At 35.9% G+C, this 27,285-nt stretch overlaps 1 protein-coding gene across 2 annotated transcripts in view; it reads right to left on the reverse strand.

Annotated features, from left to right (window-relative positions):
• The window catches only part of LOC145695006 (uncharacterized), a 1,107,003-nt gene that overhangs the window by 750,910 nt on the left and 328,808 nt on the right, over positions 1–27,285 (reverse strand). For both annotated transcript variants that reach the window (XM_081771850.1, XM_081771835.1), the window contains one exon: positions 23,508–23,558. In XM_081771850.1, coding sequence (XP_081627976.1) covers positions 23,508–23,558 — 51 coding nt within the window. The remainder of the gene's footprint in view (positions 1–23,507; positions 23,559–27,285) is intronic.

Genomic DNA, 27,285 nt, shown 5'->3' on the forward strand with positions numbered 1-27,285 from the left:
CGTATAAATGGACTGTTACGGGACTCGATCCTGAGACCACATTCCGTATTGTTTCGGTATGATTCATCTTTCATACTAAGGTTGCCTACAAGACAAGAATGGAGGTTGTATCATCTCGAGCAAGTGTCACAAAAGTGATGTCTCGTCTCGGAAAATGTATCGGTTTTATTGCAAGATATCTGTCTCGTCTCGGAAAGCGTATATGTTTTTATTGCAAGACTTCTGTCTCGTCTCAGAAAGTGTATCTGTTTTATTGTAAAACATTTCGTCTCGGAAAATGCATGTGTTTTTATTGTAGGACCTCTGTCTCGTATCGGAAAGTGTAACTGTTTTTATTGTAGGACCTCTATCTCGTCTCGAAAAGTGTATGTGTTTTTATTGTAGAACGTCTGTCTCTTTTCGTATCTAGTCACGAAAAGCCTGTCTCGTCTTGTTTCGTGAGCAATATTATTCATACCAGTCAAAGTATCGTTCGATACTAAGGCAAAATTCTTCCCACCATACACTGCCCCTTCAGAAAGGACGACGCCAAATAAAATGCACGAATATGACAATTTAAGTATATTTTGGAATGGAAGGAGCAAGAGAACAAAATATATTTGTGAATCGAAAATAAGAGTGGAGAAAGAAGAAAATTAATTTTGCAAAAACAATATTTGTTCGGCACCCTTTTTGTGCTTCGTCCTAGTTTAAGAAAGGGGAAAAGGGAAAAGCTTAAAAGCAACATGCTTTCTATTCTGTTCTTTTCTTCTTTCTATTCTCTTATTGTTTTCGTCTGAAGAAGAAATTTTGTTGATAAAACACCCACTTATATTTGCTTTAAGAAAATAAAAAAAAAAAAAAAATGGGAGAACTTAAAGACAAAAAGTAGTATTGTAGTGTATTGAAGAAGATAGAAATTTGAAGTGACAACTTGTGGAAGAATCACAAGAGCGTAATAACGCTTGTGGAAAAAAAAAAAACAAAAACAATTCAGTGTTGCCAAAATTTAACACAAAATTTCCCTTTTAAGAAATAGAAAGAAAAAGAAAATCCTTTCTCCCGTAATTTTGTGCTTCTAATAATACATCTGCAAAAAACAAACAGCAAAACCATGAATGACATTTGGAAGGAAGAGAGAATGAATGATAATACTTCCTCTAATTTCTATTCTACTTTAAAAATACCATTAAGTAACGCAACTGGATATTACCATTTCATCTCGACTGCTGTGAAGGGTATCGTCCTTTTAATTCAGTCCTCACAAATAAATTCCTAATAGTAAATTTATTATTAACGTTTTAAGAATATATAAATTTGCAAGAAAAGGCCTATTTGTTTGTCTATTTGTTTCTATTTGTTTAGCAGCATTTCTTTTTAACACCCAGACTATATGGATGTGGTCGTGATGTACAATGTAAGCTGGAATCCGAACCAACATAATACGCTGGAATCCGAACTTCTTCTACCGGCATTCGAACTCGGGACCCCATACACCAAAGACGCGCACCCTTGCCATTAGGCCAGCAAATAGGGCAAGAAATACTGCTTTTAATATTCTTGTGCTTATGGTTTCTAGATTCAAACCGAGATAAAGGTGTGTAATCATGTTAAACTGTCGAACAACGTTTCTTATAACATCACTACTGAAAACAAAAAGTTATACTCTAAAACTACAACTACCACAGAGTATTGTCTCTGGTTCGCTTTTCGGTGAAGGACCCTGTTAAGATAATTCTTACTCAACAATCGAAAAACAAACCTACCTAGTAACTTCGATGCTACTTTATAGCAGTCTTGTACTTACAATGAAATGAAACAAAACTATTAGTAATATTTTGAGATTGTTGATTGTATAAATGTCCACAGACCTCAAGATTAGGAAAGGAAAATTCTCATATCTTAGCTATTCGGGTAAAAAGACGTTCAATTTGCTTAAAATTGTCCTTAGTTTTGTACGCAGATTACAAAAATATTCAAGAGGTGGGGGTGACATTTAGCACGCATGTCTTCCCCCGCGGAACGTGTATGATTGAATATTTACTAATTTTTATCAGTTGGTTATGGTTCCATAGATAAAGATTATATATTCCTTCATGGTAAAAAAAACATTTATCAGTGCAGTATAACCTTCCTAATTCAAATTATTATAATTACGAAACATAATCCACATTGCTGCAAGACTTACAATTTTTGTAATGTGGGTCAGGATCTTAAAATTATAGCACACATATAAGTAAAATATTTAATCTCGCAACGAGTGCGCTTACTACCTGCAGATTATCCGGGTGTTAAGGGTCAGTACTATAGCCGCTAACTTTTATAGACGTTTGTGGTCGCCTTTATAAAAACTAGCAACTCTCTCGCCCGTGCAAGAATGAGAATTTCATTGCTTGGAATTTCCTTTTTTTTCTTTCTTTTTTTTTTAGTTGTTAAAGGTCAATGGAGTATTGTACTATATGGGGTAGAAACATGAACATTACGTAAAAATAATTAAAAACGTCTTAAAGTTTTCGACATGTGTGTGTGGAGAAGAACGGAGAGAATTAGTTTGGTCGAGTGGAAAACAAATGGGAGAATGTGTTAGAAATGGTGGAGGAGAAAAAAAGTTTTAGGTATTATTGTTTGGGACATTGGCTAAGAAGAAACTGTATCATGAAGGACGTGGTAGAGAGTACGGTGGCAGGAAAGAGAGGGAGGGGAGAAGGAGGCTACAATTGATGGACGATATCAAAACAGAAAGATCATACGTGAAGAAAAGAGGTTTGAGGATGATCGTGAAGCTTCTCAGTTGAGGCAAGTGACCTGCCAACAATGGCACAGTACCTATGATGATGATGTTAATGAATACATATTTCCGGGGTTACAAAGCTAGCATTAACGGCGAGGGGAGTTGACTACATCACCCCCTCGATGCGTCCGCAACGCGTTTTTATGGCTCATGCGTATGCTTGAAATGTATTTAAATGCGGATGGCTAATCACAAAGAGCTGCAAACGCGAAAGCAATAAAAACCCGCAGAATACGTCGGCTCGAGCGTATTTGATGCGTTTCGGAACAATAGACCGCCTGCTGTTTCGGAATCAGTAAGTCTGTGGCTATTTGAGAATGCGTTTTCGAAGCGTTACCCCCCGCAGCGAACAGGACCTAGATGGCTTCTCCGTAATTTTACTTTCGCCAGAGTTATAAATCATACTGTGAGTCAGTCAGCGTTTCCAGGTCTTTTTTGCCAAGTCCAGGCCTATAATAGAAGAGTTCCAATACTCTGCACAAAGCATCTTCCAAGTAGCTACTTCTTGCTAAAATCCCCTTGCCTGGCAACACGTCTTTCCTTTTTTCCTTCCTTTAGACATCTTTTAAACAGCAGGCGGTCTATTGTTCCAAAACGCACCAAATACGCTCGAGCTGACGTTTTCTCCGCGTTTTTATTGCTTTCGCGTTTGCGGCGCATTGTGATTTGCCATCCACATTTAAATACATGGTCAGTGTATTCTAAGCGTACGCATGAGCAATAAAAACGCTTTGCGAACGCTTCAAATAGCCGCCTACTAAAAGCTGTCTAAAGGAAGGAAAAAAGGGAAAGACGTGTTGCCAGGCAAGGGGATTTTAGCAGGAAACAGCTGCTTGGAAGATGCTTTGTGCAGAGTATTGGAACTCTGCTATTATAAAATATGTGCGTGTACAACAAAAGAAAATTCATAAAAATACAAGGAAATTCCGAAAAATTAGCTAATCGCAAAAAAAAAAAAAAAAAAAAAAAATCTATGTAACACAATAGGGTTATTTCTCGTGATTCGCAAGAATGAGAATAAGGGTATGGCAGTAAGACCTGAAAACCCTGACTGGCTCACAGAATCATTTATAAATCTGGCGAAAGTAAAATTAACGAGTAACCACCTAGGTCGTGTTCGCTGCGGTGGGTAACGTATTTGAAACGCATCCTCGTGTAGCAATACGCTAAAGGTTTTTGTGCCAGGAGCCTTTCTCAGTTCTCTAATAAAAAAAATATTATAGTCATTGATTTATAGAAACTCGCAGGCTTACATTACTATTAAAATATCAAATAAATGTGTCATAATCTTGTAGGGATTCAGTAAAGTGTTTCATCAATCAAAATAAGTTGGAACCACTGTATTAAAGAATGGGAATGAGATCGATATAGAGATAATTACTACTCAGGCTCGTGGCTAGGGGTAGCTGACCCCCCTACGATAATCCTCGTCCTTCTGAAACTTTCAGTTCCTTATTCGTATGTATAAGAATTAGTGTAAATAATATTCCTTCTTTATTTGAAGGTCTGTACATTAATTACCTGAAGCTAACAACTCTGAATATCAAAAGTATATTCTTTATTTGAGTAGATTTTTAAGATCGGAAATTAATACTCTTCTAATAGGCAATTGGAGTAAATCGTACATAATCGGAGTTGATCTTGATTTTCTTAGTTCTGCAAACACTTACCGATAATTATATAACCATATGAACCTATACGTTTAAAAACGCTAAATAAGAACTTATTAAAAATGAACTTGACAGAATGTAAGATCTAGCTCTTGCAAATGGCAATGATGTTGAAATAGGACATGACTGTTTCAGAAATAGGGCTTGATTCTTTTCTTCACCAACGCGGTTGAAACAGGCAAGCAAGCTAACTGTAAGATATTGAATAACTTACTGACTGTTGGAAACAAGGTTCATTACAGGCATCGATCACATCCATAATTTCCACAGGTTTATTTGGTTCATGATGCCAATTTTCACACCACATACTATACTCAACCTGGAGGATGGATTCTGAAGCAAAATTAGTCCAATAGTTCTGAATTTTTGTGGTATCTTTTAGTTTTCCTTCCCCAGGATATTTTGGCAAAAGTATTTCTATGACACTTCCTTGTTGTTACAAAACCTTTTAAGACCGTAAATTAAATCATTTAAGCACGGCACAAAGGCTGCTCTTCTGAAATGCTCTTCCGGGTAATTGCTTCGTGCATTCGATGTTTTCCTTTATTTATCCGTCACTCGAGGGGGATAAATTTACTCTCAAATACCTCCTTTGCTAATTTAGAGTAAGTTTTAAAAATATTAACGAAAGCGTTTCGGTTATAGGAAAGTTCGTACCACCTGAAAACCAGGCCATCTTCTTTTTAAAGTACCCACGCTACTAGAGCATGAAATTCGTTTCTGAATACAGATATAATTAGATAATATCGTATTAGTCACTCGCTTAGTACAGCGCCCTTGTCACCCGAAAACACGTTCCTGAATACCGCTGAAAATGTTTCTTGATCATATACTTAATTTTGAACCTCAGTACTGATTGTGAGTTCATGAGTTTGGATTTTTATTAATTATTGTGTTATTTACTTCCAAATATTAGATTTGATAATACCAAAGGAGATGAACTGCTTAGCAAAGCACCTCACACTGAGATCGCCCTTGTACTCACTGTTTGAAATTCAAATATGCACACACGTACTTACCATTCAAAGCATCCAACATTAAGGATAACCTCGTCGGGTACAGCCTTTAAAAATTGAGTGCAAGTGTATTATTAACGCGATATACCTTTTCTTAGTCGTCTTTCTCCATAGGTATTATAATACCTAATACTTGGAAGTAAATAACTCAGTAACTAATACAGTGAAACCTCCCTTAACGGACACCTCTCAATAACGGACACCTCTATAATACGGACAGATTTTTTTTGTCCCGGCAAAAATATATGTTCTCTTATGGAACAAAACCCTCCCTTTTACGGACACTCTCAGATACGGACGCGGACAGTCGTTTTTTCCCCCAAACGTTTCAATAACCTCTTCATAACGGACAGGAATTTTTCTCGATTCTGCGATATATTACAGGAGAGAAAAGTATTTTGCCCACAAGTGTATCTATCATGAGTCTAGACCGGTGAACCATCAAACAGAACACCTTCAAGCTGAACTTCAAATTCTTTTATTCTGCCCTCAATAAATTGCTTTCTGGGGGAAATTCTAGAAAACCTTCAATAAGCTATAATACTCATGCAGGGTCAGTCGTATGGCCAAGAATTCTATACGAAAGATATTCCCTTCCCTAACAAATTTAGTCCTTTTTCCTCTGGACCTTGCATCTTTCCGACAATTTCATAGATAACAAAACAAACGTTGTTTGTTTTACAATAACATTTTCAACGAACAATGTTTCCTCTCTTACATTCTTAGTAAAGCAACTTTCTCTAAGATGATATTCTTTGCGATTGGGGCTGAGTCAACAAACATATGCACTCCCAATAACTTGCCTTTTCATCCATTCCGCCAGTACACAAACAAACACACACACACACAGATATTTTTTCCGCAACTGTACTGAGGATTCTCAGAGGACACTAGCTAATGAGTTTAGCCGGTTAGTTGGTTCCTAACGCATCTTTTGAGAAGGTCCTGAAAATTTGAAATAAATGAAAAAATCTTTCCCTCCCGCTTTCCCCTCTCATGTAGGAAGAAAATGATCATACATGCATTATCTTTTGCAATATACGAATATATTAACACATCCCCCAGCAATAATACTATTTAACATAAATTAATTTCTCCTTCATCCCTTCCAGTAATTCAAATACATTCTAAATAGAGTATTTTCATATTGAATTTTACGTATTTACGCTCATACATAATATATCTACTGTATATTACTCCATACAATTACCGTTGCGAGAAATTAAATTACTGTAACCTCTCTGTAACGGACACCTCTCAGTAACGAACAAAAATTCCTGTCCCATTGGTGTCCGTTATTGAGAGGTTTCACTGTAAAAATCAAAGTTCACGCACTTACATTAGATATTCAAGACTCAAAAAAAAAAAAAAAAATCAAACTAGAGATTTCCTGTTATTACACCGAAATACACCAAAGAAAACAAGAAAAAAATACATGTTAGGGGGAAAATTTTAACTTATGGTCAATGATGCTTTGTTCACTGGAAAATATTACAAATTCAGCAGCATCTTAGTCCTCAAACAAATTCGCTCTTTCTCTACAAATTCGCTCTTTCTCTGATTCATATTGCTCACCGGATTTTTATCATAAACATCATCTTCACTCGAATCAGTAGCAAACAGTAATTGTCTCAACCTCTCCATCTTTGTCCTGTATTGTAGGAAGTCACACACGACTCGCGGATTTTGTATTTACTCCTCAAATTTGCCGAAGTAAATGTTATCCCTAGAGTAGTCAATTTACTTAAAGCAATCTTGCCAAGAAATACAACTGTATCTGTGTCCTATTTACCTCAGAGTAACAGCTTAATCTAATTTGAAGAAACTCATCCTATGGGTATTAATTCCTACTCTACTATCGTCATACTAAATCTGAGAATAAATTTGATTAGGATTATTATTTTGTACTCTGTTTCCCTCCTTTTCTCTTTTTTCAGTTGTTCTTTTATCCCCTTTAATCCCTTTCCAGTTTGTCCTTGACCAAAATTTCGGAGGTGGACAATGTTATTTAACAGTGTATGTTTTTAATATACAATAAATAAATTCCAACAGCATAAAGCTATCAACTACATTGGATTGGCGACGCTTCTTATCGCCATAAAAATTTGTTTTGCTTGATTTTTTCAAAAAATAAATAAAATAAAATTAAATTAAAAAATAAAAGAAAAACTAGCCATGAAATTTACCCCAAGCATGCCACTTTGTTTAGCATGATGTGATCTATCGATTGATATGACAGAGGATCAGAAACTAAGGTTACAAGGCTGATATTTCTGGAGTTTGGTCTGTTATAGAGGAATGAGGAGTGTGCGGTAATTTTAATACATGGAGTTGGCAACTGTGTAGAGTTTCAGCCACCCGCCACCTACGGCGCTACAAATGGTGACTCGTTTGGAAAACTGGTCTTGCGAAGTCCGCTCAGTTATCTGATTTCTGTGGGCAAAACATGTAACTGCAGCTGAAATTCACCGGCAGCTGATAGAAGTTTACGGAGAGACTGTAATAACTCGTCAGTATGTTGCAGAATGGTATGGAAAGTTTGCGGCTGGTAGAAAAAAAAAGTCACTGACGACAAGCGCAATGGCAGACCCAGCACAGCATCAGTAGATTTGAACACAGCTCGCGTGTAGGACACACAGCCCTCGTCCCTACAGTCCGGACTTCACTCCAAGCGACTTTTACCAGTTCCCGCACTTGAAGGAGCACCTCAGAGGCTGTCCCTTCGGTTCAGACGAGGGCGTGAAACACTTCGTAACAACGTGGCTGAACACGCAAGGAAAGGATTTTTACCAGAAGGGAATCTTAAAACTCATCCCACAATGCGATAAGTGCCTCAATCGATATGGAGACTATGTTAAAAAAAATAATAACTAATGTATTATTGGCTGTATTGGTTGTATGAAATAATATATATATACGTTTCACTCCAGGCTTTGTAACCTTACTTTCTGATCACGCATCGTATATATTATACCTTATCTTTGAACAATATTATAGTTAAACAAAAAAAATTGAAGTTAATCATAGCTTTCAACTATATCTCATTAATCATTAATCATCTTAGGTTCTATCATCTTGCTAATGCGTAACGAAAAGACTGACCAATCTATATTTTAGTATCAGTTTCTCTTACTAAGTAACATGGTTATCGCACATAACTAATTTTTAGATTTACAAAACAAATCTCTCCCCAAAATGTTATTTTTTTCTCTATTTTTCTGGAGGATAATAATTTACATCCACTCATATCATTGTGTTAAGCTAAAGTGAGATTTAACTAGGCGCGCGCCCATAATTTTTTATTGGGAGGAGTATAAAAATTTGAGGGGGTCCAATACACCTGTGTTATTCTGCACCCGAAAAGACAATAAGTAATCGTTAATTGCATTAATATATATAAGGAAAGAAAAAGTACAAATGAGGTGTAAAATCAAATCTTAGGCTATTAAACGAGTATAGTTATGTTAAGAAAGTATAAAAATGTTAGTTGAGTTATAAAATTTTGTGTGGGGTACGGGACCGTTGGACCCCTGAAGGTGCACCCCTGGATCTAACGATTGGTATATGTTTCATTTTTTAATTTTTTTTCTTAAACGCTAATAAATTGTAGAATTTACTGTTATGCTAGCTACTTCATTTAACCTTGTTTTTAAAATTTTTATTTTAATAAATAATTAATTTATTTTTGTTGAGGGCATGGTGGCTCAGTAGTAGAGCGCTTACCTCTGATAAGTGTGATCCCTGGTTCGATCTCCGGTCCAAACAAGTTTGTGATGGACAATATTGTGTTAGTGGGTATTCCTGTTTGATCCCACATTCTCATTCCACCAATTCTTCCATCATCATTCACTTGCCTTAACTCCTTCAGTGTGCGTGGCGAGTTAACTCGTGTCTTCAAAACGCACCTGCTGTGCGGATGGCGTATATATACGCTTTCATTTTACTTTGGCTATTTTGTATTGCGTATGGCGAATATACTTGCCCATAGTATGAGTAATGTTATCCCGACAATATTTAGCGAGATTGCGCTCAGCTGGTGTCAATTGCTGCTTAATTAAAAAAAGAATAGGAAAAAGAAAGAAATTAAAATAGAGTTTGGGCTTCGTCAAATACAGTTTTCATTCTTTGTTTTGTTTGAGAGCAGACAGCACAGTAATGGCTTCAAAACGATATTTCAACGATGCTGATATCGAGGAAGAGTTATTAATTAGTGATTCTGATGTAAGTGATTTTGAAACAGATTTAGAATCAACTTCCAAAGTTCTCCAAAAAACTACATTTTTTACAGCAGTTCGCATCTGAAAATTACGCACTGAAGGGGTTAACTATCCCGTCTCCCTTAGCCTAAAGGACATAACCGTGGAACGTTGAACTGAAAAAAATTTAATTTAATTCCATTTAATTTTACTAGCCAAATTTTCGTCCTTTGTCAGAAATCAGGTTCTATGGCATTATTTTATTAAATATCTTAAAATCAATATTTCTAAAATATCCATATGAGTCGTGGGCGCCCGGAGGAGGAGGCCAGGTCACCCTTTGCTCACGAAAATGTATTAAATTTCTTAAGATTTTCTTACCAAACGTAATATAGTAACCAGGGAGATGTCCCCTATTTTTTTAGGGGGGGGGCGCCTATGATATGAGTACTGAATCAAAGAATCCTTTTAATATTAAGCGTGATTGTTTATTTAGAAAACAAATAATACTCTCTTTTTAAAAAATAAAATAAATAAATTTATCATTCTAAAACATGAAATTTCGCTGAAATAGTATTCCTTTCTTTCATTATCTCTTGGTTCAATCAACATAATAGCATAACTAAAATTTCCCTGCTAAAGGGAAAATTTTCTTTCTTCATGTGGGAATTGATAAAAAAAAAATCCTGGAAACAAGCGATGACCGGAAGCTAAAAAGAGGATTGCTGGAAGCGGTTGTTTTCTCCCCCTTCTCTTTCTGTCTCTTTTAATACTCCAGTGGTGCTGTCGAGGTCGTTCTTATTTTCTCACATCCCAGAGTCTTGAGAAAAGGAAAGGGGTCTTAACTGGCTTAGAAAAAGCATAGAAGCCAGGGAAAGAGTTGGGAAATCTATGATAGGAGGGGAGACACAGACCACCATCATGCAAGTCGTGTTATTTATGACGTTGCTATGGTTACTCTCATACCGTCAGCTCAAATCCTGAGAGAAAGAGAACTAGTGAGGTGGAGACAAATAGGGAAGGGACGAAAGTTCTTGCGAACCACAGGCTGAATTGTACTTTTTAAACATTTTTATTTAAAGAAATTTCGAACGATGTACCTTACTACAAATATGATAATAATTAGTAACTTTTCTGAATAGATTCTCTGCTATATGTAATTGACAAAAAAGATGCGACTTCCTCTTGATGCAACCTATGGAGTAAGGGAAACTAGAACTGGATAGGAGAACACATTAGAGTCAATCCATTCTAAGCGATCAAGCATGTGCCGCTCGACCATCTCCAAAAAATCTAAATTTTTCATGAATGTTTATCTTATATCAGGGTACTTCAAAACCACAATTAATTATATTTTACATCTCATGGCGACGCAACGGCTGCCGCCATTTTGCGTTTTTTTCGATTTTAGGCGTTTACGTTGTTTTGAATATCTCAGCATGTATTTGTCCTAACAAATTGAAAATTGCTGGACGTCTCCAACTCGTGCCGAGCTAAAACTTTGATCTCTTAACATTTTTGCCTAAAACCATTTGAAGGGGGTGAAATCAGGGCTACAGTAGCAACATTTTTGGACATTGAAAACATGTTTGGGAAGAGGAAACAACTAATGTAGAATTCTGAATTTGTGTGTGCATGTAGTCCGGGGTCATAAGTTAATACACAAAAATTTACACACCTGTAGCTGCTCCCAAAGGCCTGCAAAATTGTAAATTTGGGAATTATGCCAATTTAACATATTTCACTGTCCAATATCTCCAATAGAGCTGGATAAAAAAATCTGAAATTTTGGGAGTAGTTAGTCCTTTAGTATGCCATAACACGCAACAAAGCGCGTTTTGTGTTTTTCAGCAGAAGGGGGTCAAAGTTTTAAATAATGACGACATACTCTAGGAAGTGTTTTGTTCATAAAATCTTTTTTGGACATTGAAAACATGTTTGGGAAGAGGAAACGACTTACGTAGAGGTCTGAATTTGTGAGTGCATGTAGTCCGGGACCATAAGTTAATACACAAAAATTTACAGACCTGTAGCTGCTCCCAAAGGCCTGAAAAAATCGTAAATTTGGGGAATTATGACTATTTAACATATTTCACTGTCCAATATCTCCAATGGACCTGGATTTAAAAAATCTGAAATTTTGGGAGTAGTTAGTCCTTCAGTATATCATAACACACAACAAAGCGCGTTTTGTGTTTTTCAGCAGAAGGGGGTCAAAGTATTAAGTAATGACGACATACTCCAGTGTTTTGTTCATAAAATCTATTGGAAATTTGTCAGTGTTTACAACGAGTAAGTGTTCACTGACTTGAGAATGTAGATTAAAAAAAAAAAAAGGACAACAGTCTCCTGCATGAGGTGACAGTTAAAACAAGAATAAACATGATTGAGTATCATTGGTATAGCAAGCAGCAAGAGCAAGAAATACTTACGAACTTTTTTTTTTTTTTTTTTTGTCAAGGTGCATTTTGACTTTCCTTGCCTTCTGCTGATAGCGGCATTCTTCACCAGTGCTGCTGTGGGTCCGATAAGACAGTGTTACAATTAGAGGTAAGAAACGAGCTTGAGAACCTTGATTGGACTAACCATTCAACCTACTTTGTTTTATTTCACAACAAAAAATTTCCAGTAGATTTTATGAACAAAACACCTCCTAGAGCAGCGTTTTCCAACCAGTGTGCCGCGGCACACTGGTGTGCCGTGAATGGGCCGCTGGTGTGCCGCGAGGAATCGAAACAAAATTATTAATTTTATAGTAATCAAATTGCAAAACCTAGGGAAAAATGTATATTTGTATTTCACATTACTATGAACCTCTACTATGAATCTACAATTTTAAGTTTCATACCAGGTTACTGATCTGTATATTTCTAATGTTGAAAAAAAATGGTTATCATTGTTATGACCATTATTGCTTCTTTATTATTGCAGACTATTTCGTAACTTGAAAATTTAAAATATCATTTAATCCTTTCGACAAATTACCTACATTTGTGTTTTAAAAGTAAAAGAGATTTGTTTGTTCGTTCGTTATTTAGTGATCTTTCTTCTTAGTAAAAGGTTGGACACAATTTTTAAAAAGAAAGCGTATCTTTAAAAACATGAGTCCAATATTTCATTGCAATTGTTTTCTGTTTTTAAATTAGAATAAAAAAATACGCATAATGATTTACCACGGGAAAAAACAAGTGATAGAGGTTTCTTCTCTGTAAGAAGGAGATCAATAATCACAGAAAAATACCACTGTGTTTTATATTAAGAAATAATACTATCTATAAGTGTGCCGCGAGAATCCACGTAACATCCGTAGTGTGCCGCAAGTTGAAAAAAGTTTGGAAACGCTGCCCTAGAGTATGTCGTCATTACTTAATACTCTGATTCCCTTCTGCTCAAAAACACAACACGTTTTGTTCTGTGTTATGGTATACTAAAGGACTAAATACTCCCAAAATATCAGATTTTTTTTAATCCAGGCCCATTGGAGATATTGGACAGTGAAATATGTTAAATAGTCATAATTCCCCAAATTTACGATTTTTTTCAGGCCTTTGGGAGCAGCTAGAGGCCTGTAAATTTTTATGTATTAACTTATGAACCCGGACTACATGCACTCACAAATTCAGACCTCTACGTAAGTCGTTTCCTCTTCCCAAACATGTTTTCAATGTCCAAAAAAGATTTTATGAACAAAACACTTCCTAGAGTATGTCGTCATTACTTAGTACTTTGACCCCCTTCTGCTTAAAAACACAAAACGCGCTTTGTTGTGTGTTATGGTATACTAAAGGACTAACTATTCCCAAAATTTCAGATTTTTTTTTTGTCAGACCCATTGGAGATATTGGACAGTGAAATATGTTAAATTGGCATAATTCCCCAACTTTAAAATTTTTTTCAGGCCTTTGGGAGCAGCTACAGGCCTGCAAATTTTTGTAAATTAACTTATGACCCCGGACTACATGCACACACAAATTCAGACCTTTACATCAGTTGTCTCCTCTTCCCAAACATGTTTTCAATGTCCAAAAATGTTGCTACTGTAGGCCCTGATTTCACCCCCTTCAAATGGTTTTAGGCAAAAATGTTAAGAGATCAAAGTTTTAGCTCGGCACGAGTTGGAGACGTCCAGCAATTTTCCATTTGTTAGGACAAATACATGCTGAGATATTCAAAACGACGTAAACGCCTAAAATCGAAAAAACGCAAAATGGCTGCAGCTGTTGCGTCGCCATGGGATGTTGTAAAAAAATTAATTAATTGTGGTTTTGAAGTACCCTGATATAGGATAAACATTCATGAAAAAATTAGATTTTTTTTGAAAATGTCGAGCGGCAATTTTTTTTCTCGATCACTTTGCATGGATTGACCCATTAGCGATCAGTAATAGGAACTATCTCCTCCGTTACTTGTCTACGTACTTGGAAAATAGTTCATACGCATACAGCGTAACACGAATATACAAGGGTTATTTAAATAGTAATGCTTAACTATGATGTATACTTGAATATAAGCACCCCTTTCATTTCCATAAAATATGGGGCTAAAATTCTTAAAGTTACTTATAATCGCTTAGTATGCTTTTGGGCAAGAGTATATATTTGAAATATAGGTAGATACCAGTAGATGCCTTTTAATTTTTGTTTATAGCAAATTATAAACAATTAAAAAAATAATTGAGAACGTTGACATGTAAAGTTCTGAATGAACTTGGAATATGGTATGTAGTAATGATGATCCACCATGAGCTTCTTCGGCATATATTAGTCCAGATTTATTATTAGAGTAATTATTGACACTATCAATAATGTGACAGGTAAGTGCATAATGTCTGGGTCACCAATTACGAGCAATACATTATGGCCTATATTGCTTCATATATCCTGCTATCTGTTCTGTTCTCTTTTGCCAATTGAACTACTCTACTAGCCTCTACTTCCATGTCTTCCTCTTACTTTCTACCAATTCGTACTGAATACTGAAGCTATGTGTTCGTCTGTGTGAATGTTCGAGTGCTGGCATTTATTTACTTTCAAACCAGTGACGGAGGAACCCATATGACACAACGGTGCTATTATCCCGCTGAACAACCACATATAGGGGCAAGAGGAAGAGAATATAACGAGAGTAGGCCTAATTGTAAGCGAAAACAATGTTCAGTTTTATGAATCATGTTTTACTATGTGTCTGTTCTATGGAAGTCATTACTTGCCGTATTATTTTCAATCAATCTTTTGCATGTTGTATTCATTAATATTTGAAATTTTATTTTCTAGTTCTTTGTGGTTAACTATGATAGGTAAAATTGCACACGAGACGAGACGAGGCATAATTATCGAGACAAGATTCGACATGACACAGAGCTCTTTCAATGGAAACATATTTTTCGAGCCGAGAGATCATTTTGACTACACATTATCGAGATAAGACAGCTGATACAAATTGCAGTAGTAGCAGGTGGTAGCCTATGTACTCAGTTGACTTGAAACGACGGAAATAATAAGTGAATTGTAAATTCTTTTTTGAATAACAGTGTTATTGATTGTTCCCGAAATGCCAATTGTAAAAAAAATGTAAATTAGTTGTAGTTTTTACTATATCTCTTTCTATCGTATCTCTCTTCCTTCGTTATTTTCTGCAGAGCATATACATTATCTACTCTGGTTTGTAATCGGTTACAGTAATCGACCAGTGTTCAATTTATGAATTATGAAGAAAGAGGGCATTATTTAACCTATTTCAACTCTGAAATAAGTTTATATGGGTGCGTGGGGGAGGAAGGAAAGGATGTCTTATTTTAATTCTCTGACAAATAATTTGACAATTAATATGTAGCTGAAAAATGTACACAAGAGGAAAATATGATATAAAAAGTTACCAGAGGCGGCTCTTGAGGAAAGTCACACTAGTAAAAAATTTAATTTTTTCGCATGAAACTAAAAGAAGAAAACTTCCTTTATGTAGTAATTGTTATATAGAATAATAGATTGCCATTATTTCTTAATTTTAAGTAGGGGCACGGTCACTCAGTGGTAGAGCGCTTACTTCTGGTGCTTGGATTCGGCCAAGTAAGCTTGTAGTGGACAACATCGTGTCCGTGGGTTTTCTCGGAGTACTCCCGTTTCCTCCCACATTCTGATTCCACCAATTCTTTCATCATCATTCCATCATTCACTTACCTTAATCATCCGTCTCCTTCAGTCTAACAGGCATAACCGTGGGACGTTAAATTGAAAGACTTCGAAGACTTAATTCCAAGCGATAAAACTTTAATTTTTACAAGTATGACTACCCTTACGAGCTGCCTCGGATGTGAAACAGTTGAAAGTTGTGAAAACGGAAAGTATATCCGAAGAGAAGTACTGTATTTAAATTAGAATAATAATAATAATAATTAGTACAAGGAAATACAATGTTGGCAGTAGATCAAGTTTGTGTAAAACTAGCTTCACAAGAACGCGTAGAGCCTCGGGATGAGAGTAGAGGTAAAATAAGAAGTCGTGGATAGCTAAAGCAATGTTAAAGAAAATAGAGGCTAGAAGACTATAAAAACAGGACAGCAGCGAGGAAGAAAAAAACAGTATGTACAAGAAGCTGAATAATGAATTACGGAGGGAAACCGAAAAAGCTACGGAGGCAAACTATAGGAGTATATGTGAAGAGTGTAGATATTACAAAAAGAAGAAAAATATGAGAAAAAGTATCGCGGAGTTAAAGCAATATAAATATGTCAGAAGGAAAGATCTAATAGTAATAATAAAATATTACATAGGCATAATAAATTAAGAACAAAAAGATAATTAATGAAGGGAAAGAAGTACACGCAGATGGAAGAAATATATAGAGGAATTACGATAGTGGAGACAAATCGCACTGATACAGAAGATGCAATACAATAAGTGAAAATGACAAAAGGTTTTGAGTACCGAGAGTTAAATTTGAATAAGCAGTTTAAAACATAATTCGGAAAGCAGCTGGAGTAGATTTATAGCAATTGAATTTATAATGAATTTAGCGGAAGAAGAGAAGACAGAACGTTACGAAGTGTATTGTGTGATATGATATATATAAAACAAGAGAATTTTTGCAGATCATGATGATTCCGTTAGAAAAAGAAAATGCATTCAGAACGGTGCGAGGAGTAGAAAACAATTAGTCTAATATCAAATATGGTAAAAACCGAAAACTTTAAGTGCCTATGTATCGTTATTAGTGAAGATCTTAAATGTGAAGAGAAAATAAATCCATGGATAGCAATGGTGAAATAAGCCTTTAGGAAGAAGAACGTATTCTGTGGAATGTTAAATAAAGAGCTACGAGTGCAGTATTGTACTGTACGAGACAGAAACAGGAACTACGTAAAATTGGAAGCGTGGGAAATGTAGATTTCAAGAAGAATGGGAGAAAATTGGTTAGGTGGAACGAAAAACTAATGGAAAAATGTTAGGAAAATTGGGGGAAAAGCACAATATCGTATTAAAAAAAAATAGGGAACTGATTAGGGCATTGTTTAAGGAAAATAGTTTTATTATAGGTATGATAGAAGATATGGTAAGAATTAAAAAAGAGAGGGGAAGAAAGTGACTAGAATATTAAGAGATTATATTAAATATGTTCATAGCGTGTGAAAGCTTCTCTAACTGTCTGCAGATATCTTGTTAGTGGTGGCACAATACTTTTAAAGATGATAGCATCAATTTTTTTTTAAGTCGTAGACAACTCTAGGCTAAATCTAATACCTTGTTACCGACAATATCCACTGCCAACAATTTTCAGTAAATTCCAAATCTTTGGTGTTCTCATCACGAAAAGTAGCATTAATTGCTTTAAATTTATGATAGAAAATTAGAATTTACGGTAGGTAGAAATAAGGAAAACTGAAATTACCAAGCCTTTAATTAAACCTTAATTTTTTAGCAGTGCGATTCTTATATTTTCGTAGCATCCCAGATCTCCAATAAAAGAAGAAAAGAGAGTTCTATCTATAGTAATTCTCGTTTCGAAAGTTAGTTAGATGTTACACTAAATTAGTTACTTCTCAGTCAGGAAGGCAGTTATCGTAAATCGATGGATCATATACCAGTAAGTAACAACACCCTAAGGGGGGAGAACTTTTTCACATTGGAGTTTAGAGATGTGACGTTTATAGATTTCAGTATTTCACAATCTAATTTTCACATTATAGATCAATATATTCAGTTGATTCGAAGTAACGGTAGCACTTCTAGTTCGTAACGGAATTATGTGCCGCAAGATTTTTTTTTTTTTTTTTAATTTACTGAGCCGTGAGATGACATAGGAACTTGACTCCATCTATTGTGATCAATATTGGGAAAATGATCTAAAAAAAGGAGTTGAGGATTTTAAAAATAAAAGTTAAGGAATGCAGTGGAGGCGAGACTTTAATAAAAGAACTTCAGTATAAATTCCAATCGAGAATGCATTTCTCCTACTGAAAAATGTATTTTGAGAATCGCCTGGAGATGAGAGGGAAAAAAAAAAATGAGAGAAAAGGAATGACGTAAATACCAAAGTTTGCAGAGAGGATATCGTTATTCAACGTTCATTTCCATTCTTATGACCCTTTGCAGTATAGCCAATGCATCACCAGAAAAAAAGCACGTAACAGTGTGACGTATATATATCATCTGAGGGAGTTTGGTTAAAAATATTGTAAGTAACTGAGTGGTATGCAACCAATCTGGCATTTAGGTACAGTTGGGTTTTATACTACTAAGGGCCAATTCGTCTATAGTAGGGGTGGCCAACGGGTCTACCGCGGTGTCTACTAGTCGACGGGCAAGTCGTGAGATGAGGCCCGCGGTGATACGTCATACTGTTTCTGTTGATCACTGTTACTGTTTTATAATACTCTCTAGCGAACTGTACAACAGATAAGTAGACCACTAATGACTTCTGGTAGCCCTCAAGCCTGAAGAGGTTGGTCACCCCTAGTTTATAATAATCCGCTATGAGAATACACGAAGAGTCATATCTTGGAACCAAGTGGATGGATCGCCACCATCATTGAACTCGATTCCTAAATCTCGACCCTCTATACCCTGGCCAAAAGTTGTTGGTGGTTCTTCAAGTACTCCTTCAGATATTGGAAGATAGACAGGGTAAGTCTATAAAGGAGTTTTGGTTGATAAACCCATCTTCTTAAAAGCAAGGGGTACATTATAGGGATGGCCACAAACATGGGTGTCTCTGGCGGGGGGGGGGACGCGTCCCCCCAATATTTTGAAATACGAAATATTCAATATTTTATTTTAATTTAATTTATTTAGATACTCATTAGCAGTTAGATCACTTCCTTTGATGTCCCCCCCAAATTTCACATGCCAGAGACGCCAATGGCCACAAAGATCCGTTCCGGAGGAACAGGTTCTCGGAGATCCGGTTTTCAGAACCGGTTCCAGATCTGGATCCGAAAACCCGGTTCCAGAACCGGATCTTGGGAACCGGTTCCAGATCTGGATCCGAAAACCCGGTTCCAGAATCGTATCTTAGGAACCGGTTCCAGACCTGGATCCGAAAGCCCCCAAAGACCGTAAATGAGGCACAAAGTTCATCTTCAAAACACTGCAAAGAGGACCATGCGCTTGTGCCTTTCCCCAGACCCGCTTGTGCCTCCAGAAAAAAAAAATTAGTCTACCAGTGGGTGTTTAGTCAAATGAATTGGCCAGTTTGCCTGTTTAGCCAATGAGTATGTCAGTTACCCAGTTTATTTAGCCAAATGAGACAAGCGGCCGCCGCCTGGGCGCCTGCCTGTCGCTTCCACCATTTCATCTAGCACACTGTTCACAGTCTGCCAGCAGCTCGGGTTTAGCGTAAGGATGGTCACAAAGTTTTGGTTCCAGCGGAACCGGTTCTTGGAGATCCGATTTTTAGAACCGGTTCCAGAGCTGGATACGAAAACCCGGTTCCAGAACTGGATCTTGGGAACCGGTTTCAGAACTGGATCCGAAGAACCTGTTTCCAGATCTGGATCCGAAAAACCGTTTCCGGAATCGGATCTTCTAGAACCGGATTCGTTCAGACCCGAAAACCGGTGTAGACTGGAAATGAAATCCGCGCTAAGCGCCAAAAAATGGAAAAGTTCCGTTTAATGTCAAAATGTGGTCTATGTGCCTAACACTGCTCAGTTAAAATCGAGTTATCTAGTATTCACTATGGAAGTAGTTCAAAAAATCGTCAGAAGAATGCGCGTGGGCCTATGTGCCACCAGTTCTGAAGTAAAATCTGGACTTTTTTCTCAACATTTTCATTTTGGCACTTAGCACGGATTTTAAGGTCACTCTACATTTTATAATAGAAATGTTTGATCAACGAAACGGTTTTGTTGAATCAAACTGAAGATACAGTTAGTCGTTGACTCACGACCACCTGCACTTACGACCAGTTGTAAAAGTTATTGTTTCTATTGCTATCAACGACTTATAATGATAACAGACAGAGTAACACGAATAGGATGGAAGTAATGTAACCATGTCTACGACCGTATTTAATTCGTGAAAATGAAATGATTTTATTTTGGTTTAACATCTCAGGATTATGCTCTTTAGGCTAAAAGAAACGGATAAATAATGCAAATGAATGGTTGTGAAATTAAAGTTTTATGTTCTCTCACCGAAAATCGAACCCGAGAGTACGTGCACCAAAGGCATTCACGCGGCGCAGTAGTTACTTGTTTAATTCGTGACAGTCGGCATGACCAAATTTCGTACGAATTCTAATCCAGTGTAACCGCAGCCTAAATTGTCAGCCAACGATTGATCAAAATGCTATACTTTATAATGTACTGTACAGTAGGATACCACTTGGGCGACTTACGATCAAATCAACTTACGACAGGGCAGTCGTGATATTGAAGTCGGTTGCAAGTCGACAACTAGCAGTATTATAATTATATCTAGGTGATACCATACATTTAGTTCACGTGAATTGTGTCGCATTTCTCTCTCTCTCTCTCTCTGTTTTCCCGTTTCTTCTACTGCAAATTAAAACAAGTATAGTTTGAGTTTTTCTGCTTTACTATCCTTATACAATACAGGTTATCAAGGATAGGACTCGAGTCATATTGGCGCAGTGCCGCATGGTCACTTGTTCGGGGCTCCAGGAGCAGTGTAAAATTTACTCGTAGGGCCCAAACACACTAGTTTAACCAAGAGTCCATAATGCTATTAAAACGGCACTGTACAGGATCTGCTATTAATGTGGATATGAACATAACCGGGGCTTGAATTCGGTACAGTTGAGGGTGTATGGACGATCAGTTTAAGATCAACACTTACAACATAGGACGTTTCCCACCATACTGCCTATCCTCCAAGAGAGATGGATTACAGGAACACGTCACCAGTTTCAGCAGTAAAATAAGTAAAACATGTTAAGAGATTCACGTAACAGTTGTATTCACTACGAAAGGTGATTTTCACAAGAATGTTACATAATATCTTGATTCATTGCTTGATATTGAAAGTTTACAGTGTTCTAGTCAAAATCTGCCTTTAAAAAACTAATTGTGACGAGGAGAAATAGTCACGCTGTTGACGTTCCCATTAAATAAACAATAATTGGCAAAAAAGGATCTTGTAACTTTTGCTCATAAGCTGAAATAAAGCAAACGAGTATATAAACTCATCTATGATGCCTATGTGATCACCGTATATGGAAACACAAAGATGATACAATATTTTTCCTGACCAGCTGCTTTTCTACAGATAATATGAAACTTTTATGATGTATTGCAGATCGAACAAGTTGTATAACGTTTATTTTTTCTACAAATATCAGTGGTATCTGGAGGATTCTACAAGGGAAATAAAACAGGGGGAAGTTTTAAATATACTATTTAAAAAAATTCTTTAGACTTATTTTTCATTACTTTTATGGGGGTTACACCTCACAATTTATAATGATTTATTTCTTCGTTGGTGACAAATACAGCGATTGTCAATATGCCATAGTGTTCATATTTCTGTACGATGAAGAAAGAATACAAGGTAGTCGTGGATGAATGTTTTGAACATTGTCATCCATACACTATTGCAAAGAGATTGTTTCTGGTCAGGGGCGTCGTTTTACCTCGCTACGCTCCTGGTTTTGATATCCTTTATTTGGACATTCATCAGACGACATCCATATCACAATGTGAACATTTTAGGCATCATAGGGATATACAATGAATATCTGCTGCTGTTAAAGTAGAAATTGGATACCAAGAAGCAAACAGGAAGACATTAGGAAAAGGAACTGAGGGGTTAATGCAATAGAGGTTATGAAATATCAATATATCTGTTCCAAAGCTATTTCCGTATGACGTCAAACATAGAGACTTTCCATTAGAGCTATGGAAAACTCAATTATAGAAGGTATCGGAAGGTTTTATAGGTAGTATATATTTTAATTATTTAATTTTAATGAGTGTATTTCATATCAAAGATCCAACTTTAGTTTAATTAGAAGGGCTTCGAAACAATGATATAGTTGTTCGTGTCCTTATTGAAACTTGTCTGTGCTACATACGGAAATTAAAAAAGAAATGCCTATGGGGCGGAGTCATGAACTAGGTACATTGCAGGTATTTCTATAATTTCCTCTTATAGGTTCTTTAGAATTTTAGGATTTCAGTTAGGAGGAAGACTCCATGCTACAGCGTTCTCAATCAACCAATAACGAAGTAATTTGAAACTTTTGCGGATTTTTAAGAAAAATGTTCGAAGCGACATGTGGATGCAGTGTTGTCAATAGTATATGTGGGTTCACGAAGAGTGTTTTGGTTAAGAGAAAGATGCTTGTATTCGTGATTTTAAAAAAAGTAACGAGTCTGTGATGTAAATTCTATTTGACTCATTCATGTCTTTCTTGATGTTGGAATGTTGACAAATAGCAGAGTATAATGATAGAAATTACTATTCCATATTCTCCAATTCTGACCCAATCTTTTTATCTTCCTTCCCTCACACTTTTAGTGGTTATTTGTTCTCCAAGAATTTGTAGAACTTCAATTTATTACGTCTATGTATTAGAGAAAATTAAATTCCTCATAAGCATGAGCAAAAATTTAGTTACTATTAAAATTATGAATCATGAAGTTGTTTATGAAACAATACGGTATTCCATAACCTCCTCAATTGCTCTATTGAAAAATCATGAGTCAAATACGTATTGAGAAGTCCATACAAGGAATATGTACAGTCGACAGCAAGTGAAGTACCCATCACATAATTATATTATTAGTAAGTTCTGAATTAATGGCTATAAATTTCAGATAAATTTGATGAAGATATATGCGTTCTCCGTAAATCCCCAAAGGGACATACCTCGATGAACACGTTTTATTTTCTATGCAATGGGATGAATATATATTGTTTTCATGGTGATTGTACTGTAGGCATTATTTTCTTTAATACGAATTATTTTCCTCAAATTTAATATGACAATTTTCATTAAAGTTCTGCTTAACAAATAAAAAAGTATAGGTTGTGGCAACCCTTTATACTGATGGCACCTGCCAAAATGAGAGATACAACAAAAATTGCTTCCAGCATTGGAACGGCGAATAAAAAATCGAAAGGAAAAAAAGGCGAGAGTTAGCATGGAACGATGTATCTAGCAGTCAGCTACAGACGACGATTTCCATCACAGAATAATTCCCTTTCCCCACACTGCCCTACCTTTCCCAGACCATTGATGTAACATTCAAGAGGCCAAATGCATACATAGACATATAGTCAATCGAACATACATGCAAATTGCACGATATCAAATCCCTCACGAGTCACGACTCGATAAGGGAAAAAATAAATAATGGGAAAAAAAAAAATGAATGTAAAATAAATCGAATACTTACCCTTGCTTTCGGAGTCTGCTTCAAACCGATGGCTGGTTGACTTCTGTTACTCTGTAAAGAAAAGATCAAATATATTATAAATACTCCAAAAAGAAGCTTAGAAATTGCATCTAATGAACTAACTCTAAATCTATTTATAGTATTTTTTGAGGGTAAACCTAGACATTAAAAAAATGAACATACTGGAATATGCAGTAGTATTTTCGAATATCTGCTCACAAAATCTTTAAAAAAATCCAGTTGCAAGTTTGTTTAAGGGATATAACATCATCAATATGACCACTATTAGAATTTGTAGGAGAATCTGTGAACAAACAGAACTTCACACAGAGTAGAGGTGAAAACATCATTTTTGTACCAAATTCAAAGGTATTAATTGCACAATGTAGATAATATGTTTACCTAAATATCTGTCCATTAGTTTTTGAGTTAAATGAACACAAACACACATACACATATAGGCTACATACTCACTGTAGAGATCAATAGCGAGTTCTCTGAGGTTCCTAATCTTATTGTGAGTACTGTGTAATTGAAAGAACATTTTTATGGTTGTTTTACTTACGTATTTGATTTTCTTAATCTCATATTTCAGAACATAATAAAGAGAATAAAGAGTCTGCTTCATGTTATGAATTCCGAAAGAACCTGACAATGTTCTGTCTTAAAACATGCCTTCATAAAGTTTATACACTTTCCTTAAGAATTACAGATTAATGTGCTCCATATTTCCTGTTTCTTTAACATTTGGCACATGTTAAATATTGGGTATAGTATTGAGCTATTTACACATTTGTGTGTATATTGTATTAACATCCTACGGCGTAGCGTGGTTTTCTATTTAGACAAAGCTGTTATTTTTAAGACGAGTTCCCCGTTCATAACTGAAGTCAGTGATATGGGCAGCAATTAAAAAAAAAAAATACAGAGCTATTTTTACATTATTGTAGATCAGGCCATAATAGGTGTAGACTCATGAAACATTTAGCATTTTATGCAGAATAAACTAGAACTGTATAATATGTATTATTTATGCATATCCGATACTGAAAGTTTCCTGGTTCGATCCCAGCTCGCGTCAAGTGCACTTTGTGGTGGACAAACACCGTATGCGTGGGTTTTCTCGGGGTTCTCTCGTTTCCTCCCACTTTCTTCATTCCACCATTTCATTCATTATTTCATTATCACCGTGTCCTTTAGCCTAGACGGTATAACTGTGGTACATAAAACTCAAAGATTTCATTTCGTTTCATTTCCGATACTGAAAGCTTGTGTAGGGACTACAAACCTGAATTAAAAAAAAAAAAAAAAAAAAAAACGAAGTTCTCTCCGCCACTGCCCCCATCAAACTTGACGACGCACACTAACTGTATGTTGAGATGTTCTTTAGGGTATTCGGAATATGATAGAAGTAGCATGATTTGCAGGATACATAGTGTGATAAAAGCATACTCCAGAATATACGGTATGCTTAGACACCACTAGATAAGGCGGGAAATAAAAAAAATACAGCTATTTTCAAATAATAGTAGATCAGGCTCGAATATGCATAGACTCAGGATGCTTGAAGCATTTAATGCAGAAGATTCTGTGTTCTAAATAAAATAAACGCAAGTGCATATATTTCATAGGGGTCTATTAAAGAAATTCTCATTATTAAGATTTTAATATGTCAAAAGCAAGATATCTCGATTGGGATAGCCTGCTTCACAAACCTTACGTATAAGTATTCCAACTGGCATGCTTCGTCTAAAAAATGTTAACACATTAATCTAAATAATTTATGTACGAGTTTTATTCTTAATGTTTTGCATTATCTTAAATCATTATTGTATAATTATTTTCTTTATCAATATATTATTCTGTTTACTCAGGGAATTGTGGCGTTTGTACAATTTCCATGGATGCCATGCCCCTAATGACATCCAATACTTCTTCTACATACATGTATGATCTGTATTCTCTGATGTAATGGTTAGCACATGTGACTTTGATCTAAAGATCCCAGGTTCGAACTCCAATGGGAAAGCATCGAACGCATTATTGACGTCCAGATCCCATAAAACTGTAGGCATCGTCCAATACAGTCTCTCTGTTGACAAAGAATGTATCTCATTATAAAGCAATCAAATAAGTATATGATGTAGAACAGTGCTTGACAATATCTTGTACGAGATAAGCAGAAATGACATATGCATCGATAGCTATTGGAGGCTGTTCAATTTTATTCCCTGTTTTATATATGGTCACAGTTATGGATTTCTTCCATTTCCAGCGACTTTTCCCTTCCTGCATTATTAAACAGATTATATTTTAATTTAATCCCTTTGAATCAGTTTAATTCAAAAGATACCACTCAGAATAGAATCAATTCCTGAAGACTTTTTCTCAGTTTTTTTTAAAATACCAAGATATTGAAATCTATATTCTAATTAAAATATAAATTGAAACCTGGAAGTTAAAGAAATGGAATCTTTAACATCTTATACACGAAATAGGCTTAAGAGATATCAGATGAATACGAATAAATTAAAACTAATGTGTTCATCAAATTAAGGTAGTAAAGAGAAATGAAGTAATACAAAAACCCTGACAAAATAATAGATATGATATGCAATACAAACTATGTCATCTAGGATCGAATCAGGTACTTTTTGCACTAGAAACAAGGACTGTCACGGAGGTTATGGAAATTTAACCACGTACAGTATATGTGACTTTGGAGTGATAATAAATAGATTTATGAACACTACAGCCCCGTTTAACCGAATCCTGATTAACCAAATTGCTAAAAAAAAAAAAAAAAAAAATCTACAAGCTGAATTACACTTTATTGATTTAGACATATGGCTTTAGTTTATCAGTGTTCAGTTTTGAAGGCATCATAGTATATTGCTACCAACCACTTTTCACACTGAAAATATATCAAATATACAGCTATATATAGGCTATATATTAAAAAGCCTTTATTCCGGTTTAACCGAGTTTTCATTCAACCGAAGCACCATCGATCTCAAATTTGGATAAATGAGCCTCTTAGTGTACTGGTATTTTATGAAGCTAAAGGTGATGATTGACCTATTCCATCAACCATGTATCTTCTCTTTCCCAAGTAGGTATCTTTTCTTTCCCAATAAAATCTATCTCTATATATCAATATAGAGGACCTCATTAAGTTTCTCTCATGAATATACGAGGAATCATCGGAAAAAAAGGTTACACAATCTGTTATGGCTTATGTGTAAGACACTTCATTTAAGAGGTTGTTCAATACTAGTATGACTGTAATAGCCTTTATCAAGCACTTTTCACAACAGTAGATGAGTTTTTCATACTGCTTGCACAGAAATCTCGTTCTCGTAGTCACCGGTTTTGACATAATGTCAGATAATGGTGGCCAGCCATGTTCTGGTTTGGACCAGGGAAAAGGTGAAAGTCATTGGGGGTTAGATCAGGGTTGTAGGGGTGCTCTTGTTGTTTCCAGCGTAAATGCTGAATAACACACAACTTTTTGTGCTGAATGTGGTTTCGCATTATCATCCAGAAGGATCACACCACAGCGGTCGACACTAGAACGTTTCCGTCTGAGAGCATCCTGCAGCTTCAGAAGTGTCTGCAATACCTTTCAGCATTCACAGTTTTTCCTGTTCCAAACAATCGATTAGCAGTACGCTTGATATGTACGAGAACATAGTGCACAAAACTTTCTTAAACGAAACACTTTGGATTTCTTCATCCGTGGAGAATATACATGTTCCCATTTTATGGATGCCTGCTT

Source organism: Thermobia domestica, chromosome 1 (assembly GCF_964235325.1).
Source record: "Thermobia domestica chromosome 1, izTheDome1.hap1.1, whole genome shotgun sequence".
Taxonomy (NCBI): domain Eukaryota; kingdom Metazoa; phylum Arthropoda; class Insecta; order Zygentoma; family Lepismatidae; genus Thermobia; species Thermobia domestica.